The sequence below is a fragment of the Eublepharis macularius genome, chromosome 4 (genome assembly GCF_028583425.1).
Source record: "Eublepharis macularius isolate TG4126 chromosome 4, MPM_Emac_v1.0, whole genome shotgun sequence".
NCBI classification, from domain to species: domain Eukaryota; kingdom Metazoa; phylum Chordata; class Lepidosauria; order Squamata; family Eublepharidae; genus Eublepharis; species Eublepharis macularius.
Window position 1 is genome coordinate 181,835,897 of NC_072793.1, and position 23,181 is coordinate 181,859,077.

At 47.6% G+C, this 23,181-nt stretch overlaps 1 protein-coding gene across 2 annotated transcripts; it reads right to left on the bottom strand.

Moving 5' to 3' along the window:
* Positions 1-1,826: 1,826 nt before the first annotated feature.
* Positions 1,827-16,038, bottom strand: LOC129329131 (zinc finger protein 345-like). Of its 2 annotated transcripts, none has more exons than XM_054978568.1 (5): positions 15,977-16,038; positions 13,688-13,773; positions 7,741-7,867; positions 7,275-7,367; positions 1,827-4,874 (listed from the first exon to the last, which is right to left on the bottom strand). In XM_054978568.1, exons 2-5 carry the CDS (start codon positions 13,700-13,702, stop codon positions 3,142-3,144), a joined length of 1,968 nt encoding a protein of 655 aa, XP_054834543.1. In that variant the 5' UTR covers positions 13,703-13,773; positions 15,977-16,038; the 3' UTR covers positions 1,827-3,141. The 2 variants fall into 2 exon arrangements, with proteins under 2 accessions (XP_054834543.1, XP_054834542.1); XM_054978567.1 differs by having other exon boundaries at positions 7,690-7,867.
* Between the last annotated feature and the right edge of the window lie 7,143 nt (positions 16,039-23,181).

The following is a 23,181-nucleotide window of genomic DNA, read 5'->3' on the forward strand; positions in this document are numbered from 1 at the left end:
GCCCACCCCTGCTATAACCTAGCTGGTATAAAGAGCTGAGCAAGTGGCAATGCCCGCCCCCTTCACCCAGATGGGATCAGGAGCAGAGCAGATGGCTATGCCCACCCCACCTTAATCCAGCTGATATTTAGAGCGGAGATGTCGCAATGTGCACCTCTGCCGTATCCCAGTTGCTATTAGGAGTGGAGCAGGTGGCAATGCCCACCCCCTTCAATTAGCTGGGATCAGGAGCAGAGCAGGTGGCAATGCCCCCTGCCTTCACCCAGCTGGTATTCAGAGTAGAACAGGTGGCAATGCCCACCCCCACCTTAACCCAGCTGGGATAAGAGCAGAGGAGGTGGAAATGCCCACACCCACCTGAATCCAGCTGGTATTAGCAGCGGAGCAAGTTAAAATGTCTGCCCCCCCTCACCCAGGTGGAATCAGGCACAGAGCAGATGGCAATGCCCGTCCCCTTCACCTTGCTGGGATCATGAGTGGAGTAGGTGGCAGTGCCTGCCCTGGCCATCACCCACTTGGGATCAGAAGCGGAGCAGGTGGCAATGCCCACCCGACATTAACCCAGTTGGTATTAGGAGTGGAGCAGCTGGCAATGCCCAACCCCACCATAACACAGCTGGTATAATGAACTGAGCAAGTGGCAATACATGTGGCATGATTCCCAGATGGAATCAGGAGCAGAGCAGATGGCAATGCCCATCCCCCTTCACCTTGCTGGGACCAGGAGCGGAGCAGGTGGCAGTGCCTGCTGCGACCGTCACCCAGTTGGGATGAGGAGTGGGATAGGTGGTAATGACCACCCTACATTTTCACCTAGTTGGGATCAAGTGCAGAGAAGGAGGCAATTACTCTCTTCCCTTCTCCCAGCCAGGATAAGGAGCAGAGCAGGTTGCAATGCCCACACCAATCTACTGGAATAAATCACTGAGCAGGTGGCCATGCCCACCACCACCCTAAGCCAGCTGGTATTAGGAGCAGAGCAGGTTGCAATGCCCACCCACCCCCACCTTAACACAGCTGGTATTAGGAGTGGAGCAGATGGCAATGCCCACCCCACTTCCACCAGCTGGGATCAGGAGAGGAGCAGGTGCCAATGCCCACCCTGTGCCTTCACTTGGCTGGGATCAGCTGCAGACTAGGAGGCAATGTCCTTCTTCCCCTCACCCAGCTGGGGTAAAGAGCAAAGTAGGTGGCAATGCTCAGTCCCCTCAACCTACCGGAGTAAGGCACTGAGCGGGTGGCCATACCCACCCCCCTTCACCCATTTGTAATCAGGCATTGAGCAGGAGGCAATGCCCCCCCCCTTTAATCAGGCCTGTATCAGGCATGGAACAGGCAGCAAGCCCCACCCCCCTTCACATGACCAAGATCATGCGTTGAGCAGGTGGCAATGCCCATCCCCCTCGTTCGCCGGCCAGGATCAGTGATCTGCCCTCCCCTTTCTAGAGACCATTGTATTTTTTCCCAACAATGGGCTTTGTTGCTAGCTGTTAAATATTGCAAGGCAAGCCCTGCAAGTTACAAGGTCAAAGAGGGCAGCAAGGTGTGCCCCGCCCTGGATATTGAACCAATAGCTGTGATGGATATCTGGAGCGGTCTTGCAGCCATCACCTGACACACAGGATTTCTACCTCCTGAATCCTGCCACCATTTTCATTTTAATCTGAACCTACTGTATCACGGGTTGCAGTGAGAAATCAAAAAGAAAAATGTAGAGTATGTCTGAAGGCATAGGTTCTGGGCCTGAGTATAAACTCAACCAAGCCTGGGAAAAACGTCAAACACAAGAGGGTTATTTTTTAGAACGAACAAGGAAGTTTATTTACAAAAACACACAAATTGAGATGAACATTAACACTTCTATTGAGAGCCAGTGGGGTGTAGCAGTTGGACTAGAATCTGGGAAATCCAGTTTCAAATCCCAACTCTGCCATGGAAGCATGCTGGGTGACCTTGGGCCAGACACCCTCTCAGCCTAACCTACCTCACAGGGTTGTTGTGAGAATACACCGAAGGAGAGGAGAATTATGCCACAATAACCATATGGCTCAGCTACTTTAACACACTCCACATGGATCTGCCATTGAAGGCAGAAAATTCAGCGGGTACAGAATGCCGCAAGTCAACTACTATTAGCTTGAGGTCCAGAATGCACATTAAACACATCCCGCAATTGCACCATAGTCTACTGATTAATTTTCAGGCCCCATTCCAGGGGCTGCTTCTAACCAACAAATCATTTGGGGGCCCAGGCTCCACATCTCTCTATAGGACCAGCTCTCTTGCTACGCTCTGCTGCAACAGCTTCACTCATCTGAGCAAAGCCGAGGGGGGAGGTGTACAGCTGCCTATATAGAGGCAGCCTCTATTTTGGCTCCCACTTGGGACATTTACCTGTCCAGCGCAAACAGGAAGGCTCCCACAACTGTATCATCCCACCGAAGATGTTGGAATAGTTTAAGGCAACATATTCATGGGGAGCGGTGGAGGAAAGTGCTGTCAAGTCATAGCCCCCCAGTGGGGGATTTAAAAGCAAGAAACTAACAGAGGTGGTTTGCCATTGCTTGCCACTGCATGGAGACCCTAGAGTTCCTTGGAGGTCTGCCATCCAATTACTAACCAAGGCCAACCTTGCTTAGCTTCTGAGATCTGACCAGGATGGGCTTACCTGGGCTATCTAGGTCAGGGCAAAAACACAATTAGAGTCTTCTAATCAATCAATCATGAGGGAGGGAGGGAGGGGCTAGGAATATGTAAGACAGAATGGTTTAACATAGTTTATTTTATACAATGTCCTTCCACACATAAAACATTTCTATGTAAATTCTATATAAATTCTATGTAAATTCTTTGATGAAGAGCAAGGTTTCTACTCGGACTGAATTTTTTTTAATATGGTTTTTCCTCTGCGTGAATTTTTTGATGGGAAGTCAGGCTTCCACACACACTGAAGCTTTTTCCACATACGAGGCAATCATATGGTTTCACCCATGTGAATTCTGTGATGGGAAGTTTATTCATTCTTCTGTTTAAACCCTTTCCCACATTCCAGGCATTTAGATGGCTTCTCTCCTGTGTGAATTTTGCTATGGGAATTAACTTGCTCACACTGACCGAAGGTTTTGTGCAGTCCTGGAATTTTTAAGGTTTTTCGCCTGTGTGCATTCTTCGATGGTAATGAAGCCCTGCACTTTGACTGAAGCTTTTCCCACAGTCCTGGCATTTATAAGGTTTTTCCCCTGTATGTATTCTTTGATGGGCAGTAAGTCCGCCACTGTGATTGAAGCTTTTTCCACAGTCATTGCATTTAAAAGGTTTTTCCCCTGTGTGCATTCTTCGATGGGAATTAAGGTCTCCACTGCGACTGAAGCTTTTTCCACAGTCCTGGCATTTATAAGGTTTTTCCCCTGTGTGTATTCTTCTATGGGAATTAAGGTCGGCACTGCGACTGAAGCTTTTCCCGCAGTTCTGGCATTTATAAGGTTTTTCCCCCGTGTGTATTCTTCGATGGTAATTAAGGTCTCCACTGTGACTGAAGCTTTTTCTGCAATCTGGGCATTCAAAAGGTTTTTCACCTGTGTGTATTCTTCGATGGGAATTAAGGTCTCCACTGCGACTGAAGCATTTTCCGCAGTCCAGACATTTATAAGGTTTTTCCCCTGTGTGCATTCTTCGATGGGAATTAAGGGATCCACTTTGACTGAAGCTTTTCCCGCAGTCCTGGCATTTATATGGGTTTTCCCCTGTGTGCATTCTTTGATGATATTTAAGGCTTCCACTGTGACTGAAGCTTTTTCCGCAGTCCAAGCATTTATAAGGTTTTTCCCCTGTGTGCATTCTTCGATGGGAATTAAGTCCTCCACTTTGACTGAAGCTTTTCCCGCAGTCCTGGCATTTATAAGGTTTTTCTCCTGTGTGCATTCTTCGATGGGAATTAAGGGATCCACTTTGAATGAAGCTTTTCCCGCAGTCCTTGCATTTATAAGTGTTTTCTCCTGTGTGCATTCTTCGATGGTAATTAAGGCTTCCACTGTGACTGAAGCTTTTTCCGCAGTCCTGGCATTTATAAGGTTTTTCCCCTGTGTGCATTCTTCGATGGTAATTAAGGCCTCCACTCTGTCTGAAGGTTTTTCCGCAGTCCTGGCATTTATAAGGTTTCTCTCCTGTGTGTATTCTTTGATGATAATTAAGGTCTCCACTGCGACTGAAGTTTTTTCCACAGTCCTGGCATTTATAAGGTTTTTCTCCTGTGTGCATTCTTCGATGGTAATTAAAGCTTCCACTGTGACTGAAGCTTTTTCCGCAGTCCTGGCATTTATAAGGTTTTTCCCCTGTGTGCATTCTTCGATGGGAATTAAGGCTTCCACTTTGACTGAAGCTTTTTCCACAGTCTTGGCATTTATAAGGTTTTTCCCCTGTGTGCATTCTTCGATGGGAATTAAGATCTCCACTGCGACTGAAGCTTTTCCCACAATCCTGGCATTTATAAGGTTTCTCCCGTGTGTGAGTTCTTTGATGGAAATTAAGGCTTCCACTCTGACTGAATGTTTTTCCACACTCCCGGCATTTATATTTTTTCTTTCTGTTACGGCTTTTCCAATGCATGCTAATGTTTGGTTTTTCAGAAAATTTTTCTCCACGTGCTGTGCCCTCATTTCTCTTGCCTTCTATGTACTTTTTTTCAAGTAGTGGGATTTCATGAGCGTTTACACCTTGTAAAAAACCAGAATTACTTCTTCCTTTAGATGGATGTTTTCTCCCCTTCTTCCGCAGGGTATCAGAATTTTTAACCTTCCCTTTCGCATCTGAATATGTATCCTCTTTATCCATTACTGGATGTTCAGATGTTTCATTCTCTGACCTCCACGTGCCTCCTGCAGAAAGAAAGAGAAACCTTGTGTGAAGATAGGACACATTTACAAGCCATCTCTATCAGAGTTTCCTCCTTTGCTTTGTGATGATTGTGTTTGCACAGAGTTTAAGATCACAGAAGTCTGTACCCGGTTCTCCCCCTCTCTTTCTTTATTCCTTCTAAGTTCCGAGCTGAAAAAGCTGGCAGAGAAGCCATTCCTATGGTAATAAGTGTACCCCAAGACAAAAAAAAAAGAATACACAAGAGAGATCCCCCCACACTTCTCAAAGCTACTCAGTCATTTTAAGTTTTTCTTTTCCTGCCTAGGTGAATTTAGAGAGGGAGTGGTTTGGGGTTGTTCTGGTGAGAACAAGGGCACCTTTGAAGACAGGGACAGCCGGTTTGGCTTTAATGTACCGAGCTGAGGGTCTGAAGAGAGGTGTTTTTTTTACCTTTATCACTTTCTCTATGCTCAGGTGTTGTCATCTTATGCTGTTCAGCCATACAAACTTTTTGTTGTATGTCAATTGCATGGTTTATTTTTTAAGATAAAAAAATTATGTTCCTGAAATCAGAAATCAAATATGAGGGCATTAGGGGTCTGCCTGGGGCAGTCCTTCCTGCCATGGGTGGGCAGCCAGGCAGGCTCGCGGTGGTAGCTGGGTTAAGATGGGGGTGGGTATTGCCACCTGTTCCGCTCAGCTTATTTTCACAAGGGGATTTACTAGACCAAAACTCTGACTTTAAAAAGGGGACAGCCATTCTTTTGAGGGGTCTTCCAAGGTTAAATATGCCTTGAGAAGGCAGTCAGAAGCAACTGTAAATGAGAACAGAGATACACCAGCGCATGATCGGAGGAGAGATGTCAGCCAGAAGAAGAAGGGAACAGGATAGACTTTAAGCTGAACAACAAACCTGGAACCAGCAAACCAGATTTGCATCTTTCTTTAAACCCCTCACAGGGATCAGTGAAGCACGAGGAGAAAATGTGCTTTTCACATCCTTGATTGTCCTGGGCACAAACATTGTCCTCTGCGGAGTTCAATTGTTTGGTTTTGGGGGGGTATCCCCTATATGCTGTGCCTTGAAGATAAATATTTCTCATGAAGTTTTTGTACCCATCAGAAGCTTCAATTTCACATTGGAAGAAAGCAAGAATGGAGAAGAAAATTAAGAGTCAAGTTTACATTGAAAAAGAGAAGCCGGCTTCAGAAGGGACCGTTCACTCTCCAGTCACATTGGATCCCCCCCCCACAGCCCCAAGAGTGGCCGCTGTCTGTCTGTCTGTCTGTCTGTCTGGTGCTGCTATTAAAGCTATTGCCTGAAGGTGAAATTAAAAGAGGAAAAATCTTACTCAATATTCTGTCCCTGATATTTATTTATTGCCCCTATATATTTTGCCACAGAAGGGGGAATCATTTGTATCCAGTGATCACCACGTCACCTGGGCTCTCTTATTAGGTCGTTCCATATTTTCAAGTAGAGGGGTAATTAAGCGAGACGTCAATTTATTAAAGATGGGACAGTCTATAACAGGTATGGTGAACCTATGGCATGCGTGCCACAGCTGGCACGAGGAGACCTCTCTGTGGCCATGCGAGCCATGTTCCCGGATCACTAAGTCCAGGGCTCATTTGGAGGGGGAACGAGCTGCAATGAAGTTCCCCTAGTGCTGAAAAGTGATTACGTGGGTTTTGGCCCAGCCCACGTGATTCCTTTTCCTCAATGCTACCTCCTTGCTGCCAGTGTCAAAAGTGACACTGAGAGATCTCTGTCTTTTGGTGCTACACCTCGGAAGATGCCAGCCACAGCTGCTGGCGAAATGTCAGGAACTGCAATGCCAAGACCACGGCAATACAGCCCGGAAAACCCACAACAACCAAGAGAGAGAGTGCTTGCAAGACGCTGCTGGTGTAAAGAAAGGCAAACAGCTTTAATTTAACTTGCTTTATTTTCGTTCATGGCTCGTGAGTGAGTGAGAGAGAAAGAGAGAGATGTTAATTAGTTTGGACAACTGTATGAGTTGTTGAGTTGAAGGCCCCTTCAGAATCACCTACAACACTGATCTGTGCTTGGGGAAGGAGGCAGGATGCATCCATATGAGATCTGGCTGGAGTTGCTTTGGGTCATCATGTCTCTGAGGAAAAGCCCCTGCTTTGCTTGGCAGGCCCAGCTGCCCAGGATCAAGGCCTGCCACAGAGCCACTGCCTCTCAGTGTGGTCAATGGTTGGCATAAGTGAACCGGCCTGGGAGAAGGAGGTGCGTCCAGGGTCTACAAGCACCATTTCACCATTCCCAACCCAGAAAAGTTCTTGGGTGAAGAAGCTTAAACTCCAAAGAGAAAAAAACGCCACAGAAATCCACCAGCCCTTGGAAGGAAGCAAAATGAACAGATAATCCCGCAACAAATTAAAATGGATACCTGCCAATCCCTCCTCTTCATCAGACATCAGGAGAAATGGCTCTTCTTCTACTTCCAGCCTGGAAATGAGGTCAGGTTTGGCAACCTCAGGCCCTTTTGTGAGGAGAAAAAAAGAAAGATAGTGGCAGAGAAGCCAGCGAAGTTCCCTCCACAGTCAAAACTCAGTCAGGGTGAGACAAGGCCCAGCCGGCGGGAAGCCTCGCTTAGACACTCACACCTTCTACATATCAAGGCCCCTTGGCACTTCCTCTGATGCCCTCCCTTGTGGTCCGGGCACAGAGATGCAAGATGGGGGGGGGCTCCTTCTCCACAACCCCTCCCACATCTGGGGAAGGATCAAAGAGTGGCAGAGATCAGCCACTGAGCCCAGAGGAAACAGCCTGACCACATCCTCCCTCAATCAGGAGTTGCTTACAGTCACTCCTCACAGCCAGTTGAAGGCAGCCCAGGGGAAAGGGACCCTCACCCAGAGAGGCCACAGTCCCAAAATTCTCCAGCATGACTTCCTTGTACAGGGCTCTCTGCGCTGGGCTCAGCAGGCTCCACTCCCCCTGGGTGAAATGCACAGCCACCTCTTCGAAGGACACCCGACCCTGGAAGCAGGAGAAGAGAGTTTCATTATAGTGCTGGAAAGGTGGACCATGAGAAAGAAAATCCAAAAGGCTGGTGTGACATAGTGGTTAGAGTGAAGGACTAGGACCTGGGAAGACTGAGTTTGAATTCCCTCTGTGCCATATAAGCCTGCCCAGGTGCATTAGTCCCATCAAAGTCTTTCAGCCCAACCTACCTCACAAGACTGTTGTTGGGAGGGAAAAATGGAGGAGAACAGTATGAAAAGCTGTTAGGGTCTCCAACCATTGAAAAAAGGGGGATGTTATTTAAAAATAGGAATCTTACTATATAATTGAGTAAGCGTGTTTCAGGCAACTCACTTTCTACCCTGGTGCACCACCAAAGGGCACTGCTGCAGAGGAAAGCCCAGGCAACTCACCATATCGATCCAGAAAACATGCCGTGGTGGGAAGCCCAGGCTGGGAACTGGCACGAAGCAGGTGGCAATGCCCTCCCCATGCCTTAACCTGGCTGGTATTAGGTGCGGAGAAGGTGGCAATGCCCACTCCCCTTCAGCCAGCTGGCATCAGGAGTGGAACAGGTGGCAATGCCCATGCCCCCCTTAACTCAGCTGAAATTAGGAGCAGAGCAGGTTGTAATACCCGCCCCCCCACCTCAAACCAGTTGGTATTAGTAGTGGAGCAGGAGTAATGCCTGCCCTGTGCATTAACCCAGCTGATATTAGGAGCAGGAGCAGGTGGCAATACTCACATGCCAGCCAGCTGGGAGCAGGAGCGGAGCAGGTGGCAATGCCCACAGCCCCCTTAACCCAGCTGAAATTAGGAGCAGAGCAGTTTGTAATACCCGCCCCCGCCCCCCACCTCAAACCAGTTGATATTAGTAGTGGAGAAGAAGCAATGCCTGCCCCGTGCATTAACCCAGCTGATATTAGGAGCAGGAGCAGGTGGCAATACCCACATGCCAGCCAGCTGGGAGCAGGAGCGGAGCAGGTTGTAATGCCCACTCTCTGGCTTAACCTAGCTGTTATTAGGAGCAGAGCAGGTAGCAATGCTCTCCCCCTTCATCCAGCTGGGATCATAGAATCATAGAGTTGGAAGGGGCCATACAGACCATCTAGTCCAACCCCCTGCCCAGTGCAGGATCAGCCTAAAACATCTCGGACAAGTATTCATCCAGCCTCTTCTTGAAAACTGCCAGTGAGGGGGAGCTCACCACCTCCCTAGGCAGCTGATTCCACTTTTGAACTACTCTGACCGTGAAAAAGTTTTTCCTAATATCCAGCCGGTACCTTTCTGCATGTATTTTAAGCCCATTGCTTCGGGTCCTACCCTCTGCTGCCAACTGGAACAGCTCCTTGCCCTCCTCCAAATGACAGCCTTTCAAATATTTAAAGAGAGCAATCATTTCCCCCCTCAACCTCCTCTTCTCCAAACTAAACATTCCCAAGGCCCTCAGCCTTTCCTCATAGGGCTCAGTCTCCAGACCCCTGATCATTCTTGTCGCTCTCCTCTGCACCCTCTCGATTTTGTCCACATCCTTTTTGAAGTGAGGCCTCCAGAACTGCACACAATACTCCAGGTGTGGCCTGACCAAGGCAGTATAGAGAAGGGCTATGACCTCCTGCGATTTCGATGTTATGGCCCCTTTGATACAACCCAGGATTGAATTAACCTTTTTTACCACCGCATCACACTGACTGCTCATATTTAGTTTACAATCCACTCTTACCCCAAGATACCTTTCACATATCCTACTGCCCAGAAGTGTATCCCCCATCCAGTATTTGTGCTTCCCATTTTTGCAGCCCAGATGTAATACTGTGCACTTGTCTTTGTTGAATTGCCTCCTATTCACAGCTGCCCACTTCTCCAGAGTATTCAGGTCTTGTTGAATTTTAATTCTATCTTCTTGGGTGTTTGCTACCGCTCCCAATTTGGTATCATCAGCAAATTTAATGAGCAGCCCTTCCACTCCTTCATCCAGATCAGTGATAAAAATATTGAAAAGTACCGGACCCAAAACTGAGCCCTGCGGCACCCCACTGGACACCTCCCTCCAATCTGATGAAACGCTGTTGACCACCACTCTTTGAGTGCGGTCCTCCAACCAGTTCCCTATCCACCGAACTTTCTGCTCTATCAGAAGCAGAGCAAGTAATTATGCCCACTCTCCACCTTAATGCAGCCAGTAATAGGAGCGGAGCAGGTGGCAATGCCCACCCCACCTTTAACCCAGCTAGTGTTAGGAGCAGAGCAGGTGGAAATACCCGCCTCCCTTCAGCCAGGTGGTATTAGGAGCAGAGTAGTTGGCAATTACTGTCCCCCACCTTAACTCAACTGGTATTAGTTGCGGAGCAGGTGGCGATGCCTGCCCCCACCTTAACCCAGCTGGTATTAGGAGTGGAGGAGGTGGCAATGCCCATCCTCCACCTTAACACAGCAGATATTAGCAGTGGAGCAGGTGGAAATGCTCTCCCCCATCTTATTAGGAGCGGAGCAGATGGAAATGCCCACACCCCCTTCAGTCAGCTGGTATTAGGAGTGAAGCAGGTGGCAATGCCCACCTCCACCTTATCACAACTGGCATTAGGATTGGAGCAGGTGACACTGCCTGCCTCCTTAAGCCAGCTGGGATCAGGAGCAGAACAGGTGGCAATGCCAGAGCCTGCCTTAACCCAGCTGGTATTAGGAGCGAAGCAGTGGAAAATGCCCACCCCTCACCTTAACCCAGCTGGTTTTAGGAGCAAAGCAGGAGCCAACATCCACACACACCCCTTCACCCAGCCAGGATCAGGAGCAGAGCAGTTGGCTATGTCTACTCTCTGTCTTAACCCAGCTGGTATTAGGAGCGGAGCAGGGGGCCATGGCCTCCTCCATCCAGGTGGGATCAGGAGTGGAGCAGTTGCCATTGCCCACCCAGCATCTTCACCTGCGTGGGATCACGCACAGAGAAGGAGGCATTTCCCTTCTTCCTTTTACTCAGCCAGGATAAGAAGTGGAGCAGGTGGCAATGCTTTCCCCCTTTAGCCTCCTGGAATAAGGCACTAAGCAGGCGGCAATGCCCACCCCATCTTCACCCTGTCGGAATCAGGCGCCAAGGAGGTAGCAATCTCCGCCCCCCCTTCGACCTCCCAGAATCAGGAGCAGAGAAGGTGGCAATATTTTTTTTATTTGTTTGTTTATTTTATTTCAAATTTGTATTCCGCCCTCCCCGCAAGCGGGCTCAGGGCGGATAACAACATATTAAAATACAATTAAAATACAGTTAAAAATTCATACCCGCACCCCCTTCACTTAGCTAGGACCAGGCAGCAATGCCTGCCTCACTTCACCCAGCCGTAATCAGGCACAGAGCAGAAGGCAATGCCCGTTTTCCCTTCATGCGGCTAGGATCAGGAGCTGAGCAGGTGGCCATGCCCAGCCCCTTCCTTCACTGGCCAGGATCAGTGATGGAGGAGGAGGGAATTCATGCCTGCCCAGTCACCCCTTTATAGAGCCCGTTGTATTTTCCCCCCACAACGGGATTTGTTTCTAGTAGTAAATAATTAAGAAACTTCCTTTATCTATTCAAAGTGACAATACTCAATCAGTGCTCACAGTTATTACACTCATTCTATTTATAAGTATATATCAGTAAACATACAATTCAAATGCAAATACAAAAGAATAGTCCAAGAGGGACAAAATACTCCCCTTCTGTGTCTTCACAGGATAACAACTCTGAGTTCAAAATGCAAGATGAGTGTCAGTAGTTTTGAGTCCTTTTTAGATGTTCTAATTTTCTCTCTTTTTTCTTTTTGCAGATGTCTCCAGCTTATTTGCAGAACCAGGGATCCACAGAGATGAATGCCTGAGCTGAGGCCAGCTAGAAGGTCAGATTTCGTCTCACGGACTTCCTCACGGGCAACCACGGATCACTGCAATAGCCAACATACCATCATGCCAACAATGCCAATGATGTACTGATAAAGAATTATTACCAAGTTTAAACAAATCTCCATGCTTACCCATACAAGCCTTCAATTCTTTCTTTGAACCCAGAGGGTGATGCTGACACGATAATCCAGCGTGAACCCTCCTGGTTCTGACTCACTTATATAGTAACTCTATCCTGACCATTTCGCTGAAATTAAAGATGCAGTAGCCTATACTGGTACGCATCCCCAAAAGCAGTTTAGCAGAAGTACACGATTAAGCCCCTGTGGCTTCAAAGTTTTCAGAAAGAAAATCCACTGGGCTTCCCATCTAAGTAATTCTTTGGGAGTACATTGACCAGAGCCTCTACGTGCCACAAATAAAACTGCTACCTTCATATCCTGTGCCTTGTGATGTTTCTCCCTAAAATGCTGAGTCAGAGGGGCTTCCTGAACATTATTTCTGATTCTTGATACATGCTCAAGGACCCGAACCCGCAATGGTCTACTGGTATTTCCCACATACAATTTGGGGCATGGGCCTATAATGAGGTAAATTACCCCAGCAGTCTGGCATGTTGAGAAATGTTTGATGGGCACTTGTTTGCCCATAGGTGGCACATCAACACAACTCCCTTCCAAAATCAAGGGGGATGCAGCGCAATGCCCACATTTGTAATCCCCCGTTGGCATATCTGCCATAGCCTGTGTCCTTGCCAAATCTGAACAGACTAAAGTGTCCCTGATGTATCTAGTTCGCCTATAGCCTATAGTAGGTGGCCATTCACATCCTTTTATATCTGACGCCAAAGGCCAGTGACGGCGAACAATAGCAATACAGACGTTTGGATAGGGGAGTATAATCCATTGCCCATCGCAGTCTATCTGACTTCATCCTAATGTTGGTTTCAAACAACCTCTCCCTAGGTACCCGAGGCTCTGTAAGATGCTTCTTGTAAAATGCATCTGGGGTTACCTAGGGAGAGGTTGTTTGAAACCAACATTAGGATGAAGTCAGATAGACTGCGATGGGCAATGGATTATACTCACCTATCCAAACGCCTGTATGCTATTGTTCGCCGTCACTGGCCTTTGGTGTCAGATATAAAAGGATGAGATTTTGGAAGGGACTTGTGTTGATGTGCCCTCTGGGTTCAAAGAAAGAATTGAAGGCTTGTATGGGTAAGCATGGAGATTTGTTTAAACTTGGTAATAATTCTTTATCAGTACATCATTGGCATTGTTGGCATGATGGTATGTTGGCTATTGCAGTGATCCGTGGTTGCCCCTGAGGAAGTCCGTGAGACGAAACCTGACATTCTAGCTGGCCTCAGCTCGGGCGTTCATCTCTGGGGATCCCTGGTTCGGCAAATAAGCTGGAGACACCTGCAAAAAGAAAACAGAGAGAAAAATAGAACATCTAAAAAGGACACAAAACTACTGACACTCGCCTTGCATTTTGAACTCAGAGTTGTTACCCTGTGAAGACACAGAAGGGGAGTATTTTGTCCCTCTTGGACTATTCTTTTGTATTTGCATTTGAATTGTATGTTGACTGATATATACTTATGAGTGGAATGAGTCTAATAACTGTGAGCACTGATTGAGCATTGACACTTTGAATAGATAAAGGAAGTTTCTTAATTATTTACTATTCTCGGGTGGTTTTCCACTTTCTGGTAGAGCAATTGTGCCGGGAATTGCCTCTCTGGTTTGTTGGTATTAGGAGCGGAGCGGATGGAAGTCTCTTGGGGACATCTTAAGGCCTGCAGTCTCCCTTGGGGACATCTCGGGGGCCCTCATTTTGCAGGTGGGCTATAAGCCTTGTGGAGAAACGGCCAGAGATGTCCATGAAGAGGAGCAAATCCCTTGCGAAGGGAAATTTAGGACAACACATGGCGTGAACCGCCCCCCCCCCCCCACTTACCTGAGCTGGCTGCATGGCTGGTCTTTTCCCTTCACCACACTGAGGAGACAGCGGAGAAATAGCCGAGGGGGGCTTTCTTTGGCCACCTGGGAGGGAGAGAAAGAAAGGTGGAGGGCAACGCTTTTTGCTGCACTCAAATTTCTTTGCCCTTCAGCAGAGCTCTCTCTGGATTTGCTGTGAGGCGCAATTCAAGATCTTGGATCAAGAATCCTTGGCCCAGTATCTCTCCCCACATGCAGCCATTCTTTACAGGGGAAGGGCCCACCTTGCTAATCCATTCATCCCCTTCTACTTCTGGCCATTTTTTCCACCCAAGCTTCACCCAATCGTTTCCTGAGTGCTGAGTGGTCCCTGGCCCTGAAAGCCACTCTGGTCCCTCCTCTCCTCTCAGGGGAGACGAGACCCTCCAGCCTGCCCCACACAAGTAGGGGGAGGTGCTGGGAATGAGGTGCCCGGAAGTGACGGGATGTGAGACTGCAGGTGGGAGAAGCCAGCTAGGAATTGAAATCTGCCCACGCGGAGAAAACCAGCCCTGCCCGTGAAACATTTCTGCCCTTTGTCTTTGCCTGTCATTGTGCTTTTCTGTGACAGGAAGATTTTAGCAGAGGGAAGCCTCCCAAAATGGGTTCTTCCTTGTGCAGTCTGAAGAGAAGCCCCCTTGAATGTATGTGCGGAGAAAGTGGGGGGGGCAGTGTCTGAAATTGCCCTCCACCACCTCAGGCCTCTGCCAGCTCTTCCTCCTGGCTGTGAGGACCAGATCTGTGCCAGGCAGGGGCTGTTTCTCTTGCCTGCTGACTCCAAAGGCACTCAGCCCCCTGTGGTTGATAATCTATGGGAGCTTGGAGGGAGAAGCCCCCTTCGCACAGAGGAAGAGAAAAGCAGTCAAAAGCTAGGACGTCAAAGCAGAGTGAGGGAGGGGGAGTAGTGAGCCATCTAAGGCGTTTTCCACCAGGGGAACAACCTTTACTGCCAGTGGAAGAGGCAAGACAAGGCAGTGGCAATGGGGCATCCACATGGCAGGCTGCCCGCATCTCCCCTGCCCCATCTTCCATTACTGTCCACCGCCTGTATGCCTTCCATGTCACAGATTTCCCCTCTCACACACACTTGTTTTAAAAGCTGGGAACTGAACTGGAATAGGTCTCTGCTAACTCTTCCTCCTTGCTGTGAGGACCGGGTCTGAGAGCGGGACCACAAGTGACGCCTGTCACAGGTTGGACACTTGTCAGCTTCCCTCAAGGTTTGATGGGAAATGTAGGCGTCCTGGTCTCACAGCTTGGCTCTCTGACTGCTGTCCAACGGACTTTTCAACTGTCACTTGTCCAACATTCCGCCAAGCTGCCTACATTTCCCATAAAAACTTGAGGGAAGCTGGCAAGTGTCCAACCTGTGTTGATACGTGTGCCAGGCAGGGGCAGTTTCTCTTGCCTGTTGACCCAAAAGAGATCCTGCCCCCATGGTTGATAATTTATGGGAGCTTTGAGGGAGAATCCCCCTTTGCACATGCACAGAGGATGAGAAAAGCAGCCAAAAAGTTACAGGAGACCGACTAGGACGGCAAAACAGAGTGAGAGAGGATGGGGGGGGGGTCTGAGGTATTTCCCCCAGGGGAACAGGCTTGTTGCTGCTGTAGGAGCATTTGCCATTGGGCTTCCACATGGCAGGTTTCCCATATTTTCGGTGCCTGGTCTTCCAATATTGCCCATCACCCCCTTACCCTGCCATCTCACAGGGGTTCCCCCTCCCCAGTTACTTTTGAAAGCAGGGATGTGAACTAGTATAGCTACACTGACATAACGTCGTACCTGTATGTGACACAGCTCTTTGAATTTGGTGTTTTCTTTTTTTAACAAGTAAATCTCCAGCCCCCTCTGCTGTGAAAATAACAGGAGCAAGGCAGATTTCCGCAATGAACGGGGCCAGAGAGGCGCTTTTCCAAAAATGCTTTTTGCACACGGGGAAATGGCTGCCAGGGAGACAGCTGGGTGGGAGGGAGGAGATCCAAACTTTCCCGTCCTCAAGGTAGAAATCGAGGTTGGCAAGGCGGGGGGGGGGGCAGGTCTTCCATCACTAGCGGCCTGCGCCCCCCAATCCCCCCCACCCCGGCTGCATTCTGCTGCAGGGGCCTCCGGGCTTTGCAGCGAGGAGGAAATTGCAGGACGGCGGTGCGGGGGGGGGGAGGAAGCCCAAAGGCCCTTTTCTCTAGCCCGCCTCCCTTTGGGGTAAAGGGGGGGGGCTGTTCCCCTTCTCTCCCCCCCACCCCAATTCCTCCACGCGGTTGTAACTCACCCAGCGCGCCTGGGACGGAGCAGAGGCTGCCCTGGGACTGACAAAAGCCCCCTTCCTCGGGAGGGAGGGGGCAAAGCAGGAAGTGACCTCACCAGCCCCCCCCAAACCCGCCGGCACATCTAGGAGACTCTCTCGCTTTAACCCACTGGTCGACAGTCCCCCCCCCCCAGCCTTGCCCGGGGAACTGGGGGGCCCGGGGGCGGCCCGGCTGCTGCGCGCCCCTCCGGCTTCTCCTGGGCTAAGGCGGCGCCGGCGTGGGGTGCCTCGTTGCAAGGGGAGGGGAAAGGGGGGCTCCCTTCTGCTCCTGCTCCGGGGAGGGTCTCGGCCTGAGCGTCACGGGGGAGCCCGGAGAGAAAGGCGGCGGCCAGGGGTTGCCTTCGGGGCCTCCTCCCGGACTTGGTGAGTCCTTTGGGCTCTGACCTTTGGGCTTTCCTCCCCCCTGCAATGATGGGTTGGCAGGCTGAGAGACTGCAACACGCCATCCTTTAAAGGGGGAGCGGATAGGCTCACGGAGCAGAGGTCGAGCACGCTCCTTGGCGGAGAAATGGAGCCTCCCTTGCCCGAGGCAGTATACCCCTGAAGACCCACTGTTGTGTGGTACCAACAGTGGAGGATCTGCTGTTGCCTTCTTATCCTGCTTGTGGTGTCTGGTTGGGCTCCCAGAAAGAGGGCGCTGGCCAAAATGGACCTTTGCTCTGATCCAAACGAGCTCTGCTGAGGTTCCCACCTCACCCTGTGACTTTCGAACTACGGCAGGGTTTGGTCTGTGGACCTCAGTTGAAGCAAGTCTCTCATTCATTTATTTATTAGGAAGTTTTCTATTCTGCCTCTCCAATGAGTGTAAGCAACAAAAAACAGAGGATCCACTCGGCAAAGAGCTATACCCATCAGTGGAAACCACAAGAGTGGGTGGCAATGAAAATTATGTGCATTTATAACAAAATAAATAGTGTGGTACACACAAACATAATATACATTAAATTCATACAAAGGAATAAGGCACAGGTGCATATATTAATTCATCAATCAGATAATGTACAAATCCAAGAACTCAGAAGATACAGAGACTCAAATCCAAAAGTCCAAAGTACGCCCACTGTGGAGCAACCAAAAGGCTTGCTTGAAAGCAAAACATAAACGCCCGACACGCAGCACTGGTTTGTTCCGCTGTTTCGTCTTCTTGACCTCTTCGGGGGCGTATTTATCACACGTTCTGTAAATAACAAATCACAGGGAAGATACACCACCTAAACGTTCTCATATAAAATCAAAATAAAGGGTTTGAACTTACCCAGTACTAAACAATTCAAAAAGATGCACCAGAGATACAATGTTACAGATGTAGCTCAAGACTCAAGTATCTTCTGAGTTCTTGGATTTGTACATTATCTGATTGATGGATTAATATATGCACCTGTGCCTTATTCCTTTGTATGAATTTAATGTATATAATGATTGTGTGTACCACACTATTTACGTTGTTATAAATGCACTTAATTTTCATTGCCACCCACTCTTGTGGTTTCCACTGATGGTTATATCTCCAATGAGTGTGCCTGAGGTGGCTTACAAAATGAAATCTCCGAGAAGTTATTATGGACCCCCATTCATATCTGGTCTGACAGAATCTGCCTTGGTGGCCTGGTGGATCATATAAGGTTCGCCCAAAAGTGGACAGAGGGAGTGCGACTCCGTGGATTCTCCTGGATCTCTCTGTGGCTTTGAGTAGCATTAATTATGGTTGCTTTCTGGACCGCCTCTCTGTCCTGGGATTGGGAGGCACCGTTCCATGCTGGTTCCAGTCCTACAAAAACCACTGGTGATAAGGACACCTGGAGATTTCGGCTGAGTTGTCACCAATATGCAGGTGACACTCGGCCCCTTTTCACACTTCCGCTTGATCCCACTGTGGCAGAAATCCTGGTTACATCTTGGGGGTGTGAGGAGGGGAGGTACTTGTGCATTTCTTGCATTGTGCAGGGGGTTGGGCTAGATGGCCCTAGAGGTCCCTTCCAACTCTATGATTCTCTGCTTTTCTCAAGCTTAGATTACTGCAATGCACTTTAAGAGGAACTGTTCAGAAAGTTCAATGTGGCACCCAGGATGTTAACTAGAGGGGGTCACAGGGACCATATCACTCCATCTACCTTGGCTTCCGATTTGTTTCCAGGCACAATTCAAGGTGACCTTCAAAGCCCTATAAGGTTTAGCCCCAACATACTTGGAGGACCGCCTACTCCCTTACGGACCCTCCTGACCACTGCAGCCATCTTCTGAGGCCCTGCTTCCGGTGCCCCCCACCTTCCAAGATCTGCTAGGTGGCCACCCCGGAGAGGTCCTTCTCCACAGTGACTGTGTGACTCAGTAGTGACGGGGAGATTCTGGAATTCTCTCTCCACGGAGGGTCACCTGTCCCCTTCTGTCGCCATTTTCCTCCCTCCGTTAGCATACCTTTAGTGATCTTTCCTCCCTCTCCAGTGTTTTAACGGTTGTTTTTATCCTTTGTATTTATTTTAAGCTCTTGTTTTAAATTGTTTTAATTATGTATTTGTGTCTTGGTTTTAAGGATATGATTTTTCTTTCTATGTGTTATTTTGTTAGCTGCCGTGGTGATCATATGAGGCTAGAAAAGTGAGGAAAAAGCCACGTCCTACTATATAGTTGAGTGTGTTTCAGACAACTCACTTTATACCCTGGTATACCCTGGTGTTCAAACTGGAACACATCAACGAAAAGCAAGATTTCTTTGAAAAATCAAACACTGAGTGACGGAATGGTGAGGGGCCAATCAGGATTGCCACAGATGGGACGTCCCTTGCAGGGATCTCTCCCTCTCCAAATGCCCCCTCCTTTCCCCCTGCCCCCCTTCAAGCCGGGAGCAGGCAAGTGTCATAATTGAGCACCTTGGGCTCTCCTTCTTTGGAGATTTTTAAGCAGAGGCTAGATGGCCTTCTGACAGCAATGCTGATTCTGTGAACCTGGGCAGATCAGGAGAGGGAGGTCAGAATGGGTTACATCACTGCTAAGTTCTCATGACCCTTCTGACATGCCCAGGGTAATGCCGATCGACGGCATGGGATCAGGCAGCAATATTCCCGAGGCCAGTTTAGCTAGGGATCTTGGGGGTGTTTTGCCATCTTCTGCGCATGGAGCAGGGGTCACTGGGGCAGTCAGAGGGGCGGTAGTTGTGAATTTCCTGCATTATGGAAGAGTTTGGACTAGATGACCCTAGAGTTCCCTTCTAATCCTATGATTTTATGACTGCCACCACTCTGGTTCTAAGGTTTTACTTGAGAGGGCCCAGGGCACTGTTCTTGCCCCCCCCCAAACCCCTCTCTAGTCTGCCTTCCTGCCTCTCCTTCCTGCCTTGTTTTTATCCTTTGTGTTTATTTTAAGCTCCGGTTTTAAATTGTTTTAATTATGTATTTGTGTCTTGGTTTTAAGGATATGATTTTTTTCTATATTTTATTTTGTTAGCTGCTGTGGTAATCATATGAGGCTAGAAAAGTGAGGAAAAAGGTTCATCCTACTATATAATTGAGTAAGTGTGTTTCAGACAAATCACTTTATACCCTGGTGCACCACCAGAGGGCACTCGAGAAAACATGCCATGGCAGGAAGGCCAGACAGGGATCGGGAGGGGAACAGGTAGCAATACCAGCCCCCCGCTTTGACCCAATAACCAAGAAGCCTTGTGAAAACTAACTAAGGAAACAAGAAGTAAGCAAAATAATATACTACAATTAAATAACAACAATAATAAAGTGCAATGTATAAAGATATTCAATGTGTAATTCACTGTATAAACAAGCACGCACAAAAGGACACCCCGGCAAGATGAAACAGAAATAGTTCATAAACCTGGACTATAGAGACTCAAATAAAGTGCTAAGTGCCCAAGCCTATAACCATACAATTCAAAAAACCATTAATAGCTGGTGCAATGAATAATGCACAACAGACATACACTGAAAGTACTAGGTGCTTAAGCAAAATAACTGTTCATATCATCGGCATATAAGTCCATGAGTAGTCTGTTGTCAGGTCTACATGATGTAGCAGCAAGGAGGAGGGGTCCAATTCACACAAAGCCATCTGACAGATGGACTGGTTCCTGTGCAAGAAGCCATTTTGAATCTTTCTCAAAGATGGCAAGACGTAGCAAGTACTGACGCTGGTCCCATTCAAAGTCTGCATTGGTAATAAACATCCACTAATGACTACTATTATACAAACATCAATGTTATGTTACAATTTGAAACAATACTTACATATCAATTCCACGATGTAACAAACGCATCACACCCACTCCTTCCAATGATGGTAATGCAGTGCGTGTGACACAATTAAGGAACAACCATTTTATACAAACACTGAGTAATCACAAGTTAAAGAGATATACCGGCCAGGAATGGGCTCCGTTAGAGAAAACAGGAATAATCATTATTGGTGTTCAGACTCCCAGCGATAAGGGTTTGTAATTTATAAATCCAGAATGCTTCTTTCCTATGGATGTCAACAACAATAGCTTCCAGGGACCTCACTTCAGATGTATAAAGGACCGTGTACCTAAAATCATTCTCATTGTGTCCAGCCTACAGAAAATGATTAACAAGGGGTGCCTCCACTGTACCATTACGAATACGAGATTGATGTTCAAGAATTCTCTGCTTTACACGGCGTGGGGTGCTGCCAACATAAAGAAGTGAACATTTGCATCTGATCAAATACACTACATTTTGTGTGTTACAGTTTGTAAACCCCCTGGATGTTCTTATCCCCAGTTCTAGGAATTCTTGTTCTTTCAATACCAATGGGCAAGCTTTGCAAGTACCGCAGCTATAATGACCCCTGGGTAAACCACTCTGTACTGTCTGAGGTAAAGAGACAAATTCAGATCTAATTAAAAGGTCCCTGATGTTTCTAGTCCTGCGGAAGGCTACAGTAGGTGGTTCTTTGCAGGCCAGGATATCCTCAACCATGCTCCAACATTTATAAATTGCCTTTCTTATATCAAGAGTATAAGGGGTATAATCCAATAGACATTTTATTCCAGATGTTCCTCTCCTTTTTTGGGAGGTCAAAAGATCCTCGCGCTTGACAAATTCTGCCCGTTGTGGGGCGCTAGTACTGACATTGGTTGGATAACCCCTTGATTTAAAGTGCTGAGTTAGTAATTTGCTATGCTTCCCAAAATCAGCTGGTGAAGTAGAATTTCTTTTTACCCGGAGGAACTGTCCGAAAGGGATATTGTTCCTAAAATAATGGGGATGAAAGGATCGGTAGTGTAAATAAGACACCCGGTCAGTGGATTTCCTATAGGGGCATATGGCCAAGTGGTTGGATTCATCTCTGAAGATGGTAAGATCCAAGAAATTAATTTCATGTTGGCTGTATTGCCAGCTGAAATGTATGTGAGGGTTTACTCCATCCATTCATTTACAGAACGTTTCGGCTTGATCAACATTTGCTTAAATAATCAGTAAATCAATATAGCACCGAAACAAAATAATGTGATCAAAATATGGATTGTACATGGGATTGCAAAAAAACTTTTGTTCCAGATCATGCATGAACAAATTGGCCACACTAGGTACAGCTGCGCACCCCATTGCCACCCCCTTGGTCTGTAAAAAATAAAGATTGTCACATTTGAAATAAGTTTTCCACCAAAATTAGTTCCAACAGAGGGACGAGGAAATGAGTGGGTGATGAAAGATCCGAACGTAGATTTAAAGTATCCTCCATGACCATTCTAGCTTCGTCGTGTGGTATATTCATGTACAATAAGGCTACATCCATGGTTATTAGTGCAGCCCGACTGGGAAGGAGTAGACCCTCAAGTTTGTTAATTACATCTCTAGAATCCTGTAGGAAAGTAGGCATTTTTCTAACGAAGGGTTGCAGGAAGTAATCAAGATATTTAGAAAGCGGTTCAAGAACCGAGTTAGATCCCGAGACTGTAGGGCGTCCAGAGGAGGGGGGAAAGCCTTGTTTATAAATTTTAGGAAGCAGGTAGAACACAGGTGTTCTGGGCCGCAAATTGATGAGGGCGCTATGTGTTTGTTCATTGATATATCCCAACATCAAACCCTCATCAACTGTAATCTTAAAAAGATTTGCAATGTGCTTTGTGGAATCTTCAGTTATCGGCATATACCTGTCAAAATCTGACAACTGTCTCATACCTTCCTGTACATAATCAGATTTACTGAGGGCCACAATGCACCCCTCTTATCTGCCTCCTTAAATATAATCTCTGCGTCCATGGCTAAACGTTCTAACGCCACTCTCTCCTCATGGGTAATATTATGCCATTTAGGGACCACAGAAGATTCGATTTTGTTAATTTCTTTAAGCACCATACTTTTGAAGGTCACAATATTGGGATTATTAATGTTTGGCACAAAAGTAGACTTAGTTTTAATGGCCGGAGCTACATAAGGTACAGTCTCCTCACCAAAAAACAAACGCCACTTAAGTTGGCGTATCAATTTGTACAAATCAATCCGTGTTTGAAAACCCTTATAGAGGGGGGTCGGAATGAACCCCAATCCCTTATTTAGCGCTCTCACCTCCAACCCCGAGAGGGGGCGGGATGACAAATTAACTACTAGGTCTGCCTCCCTCTGCGCTGTTGTCCAACCCGTAAAAAATGACCACTGCTATGAACCCTTTCCTTGGATTTAGTGCCTCTCACCTGCGAGCGGCTAGTGCTATAATCACCCTCCAAGGCAGTATCTGTATCCTCTCCCTCTGTTGTATCCAACTCTGAAGTTGACTCAACCGTGTCCAACCAAGTAACCCACTTCTTGGGGTTAGTATTATCAGATTTCCAAATATAAACTCTCCCCAAGGAATAGTCCTTGCAGTCTCGGTGGTATTTCTTAATTTTGATTTCTTTGGTCTTGGTTCCAAAATCCCTGACCTGGGATTCTAAGTCTTCCAATCTTTTCTTATAAGGGTCCGAGAGTACTTTTTGTTCCAAATTATTCTGGAGGGTGTCAATATCAGTAGTCACAGTAGTGATTTCCTTACGTGCCGTATCAATAACAAGCAACATGAGGTCGGTAGAGCACTTGTTGAGTATAGAAGCCCAATGATTCTTAAGGTCCTCATTGCTGCGAAACAGCCCAGGTGGCTTATTAATCCAGAGGCCCCTAGGAACCTTATTGGACTTAATATAGTCCGTTAGAGAGGTAGCA

Bases quoted from the DNA above. Each gene is read 5' to 3' on its own strand.
- LOC129329131 (XM_054978567.1), bottom strand. The intron at 7,368-7,689 runs GTAAGCAACTCC...TCCTCACAAAAG, and splicing joins ACTGGCTGTGAGGAGTGACT to GGCCTGAGGTTGCCAAACCT. The intron at 4,875-7,274 runs GTATCCATTTTA...TTCTTTCTGCAG, and splicing joins TGAAGAGGAGGGATTGGCAG to GAGGCACGTGGAGGTCAGAG.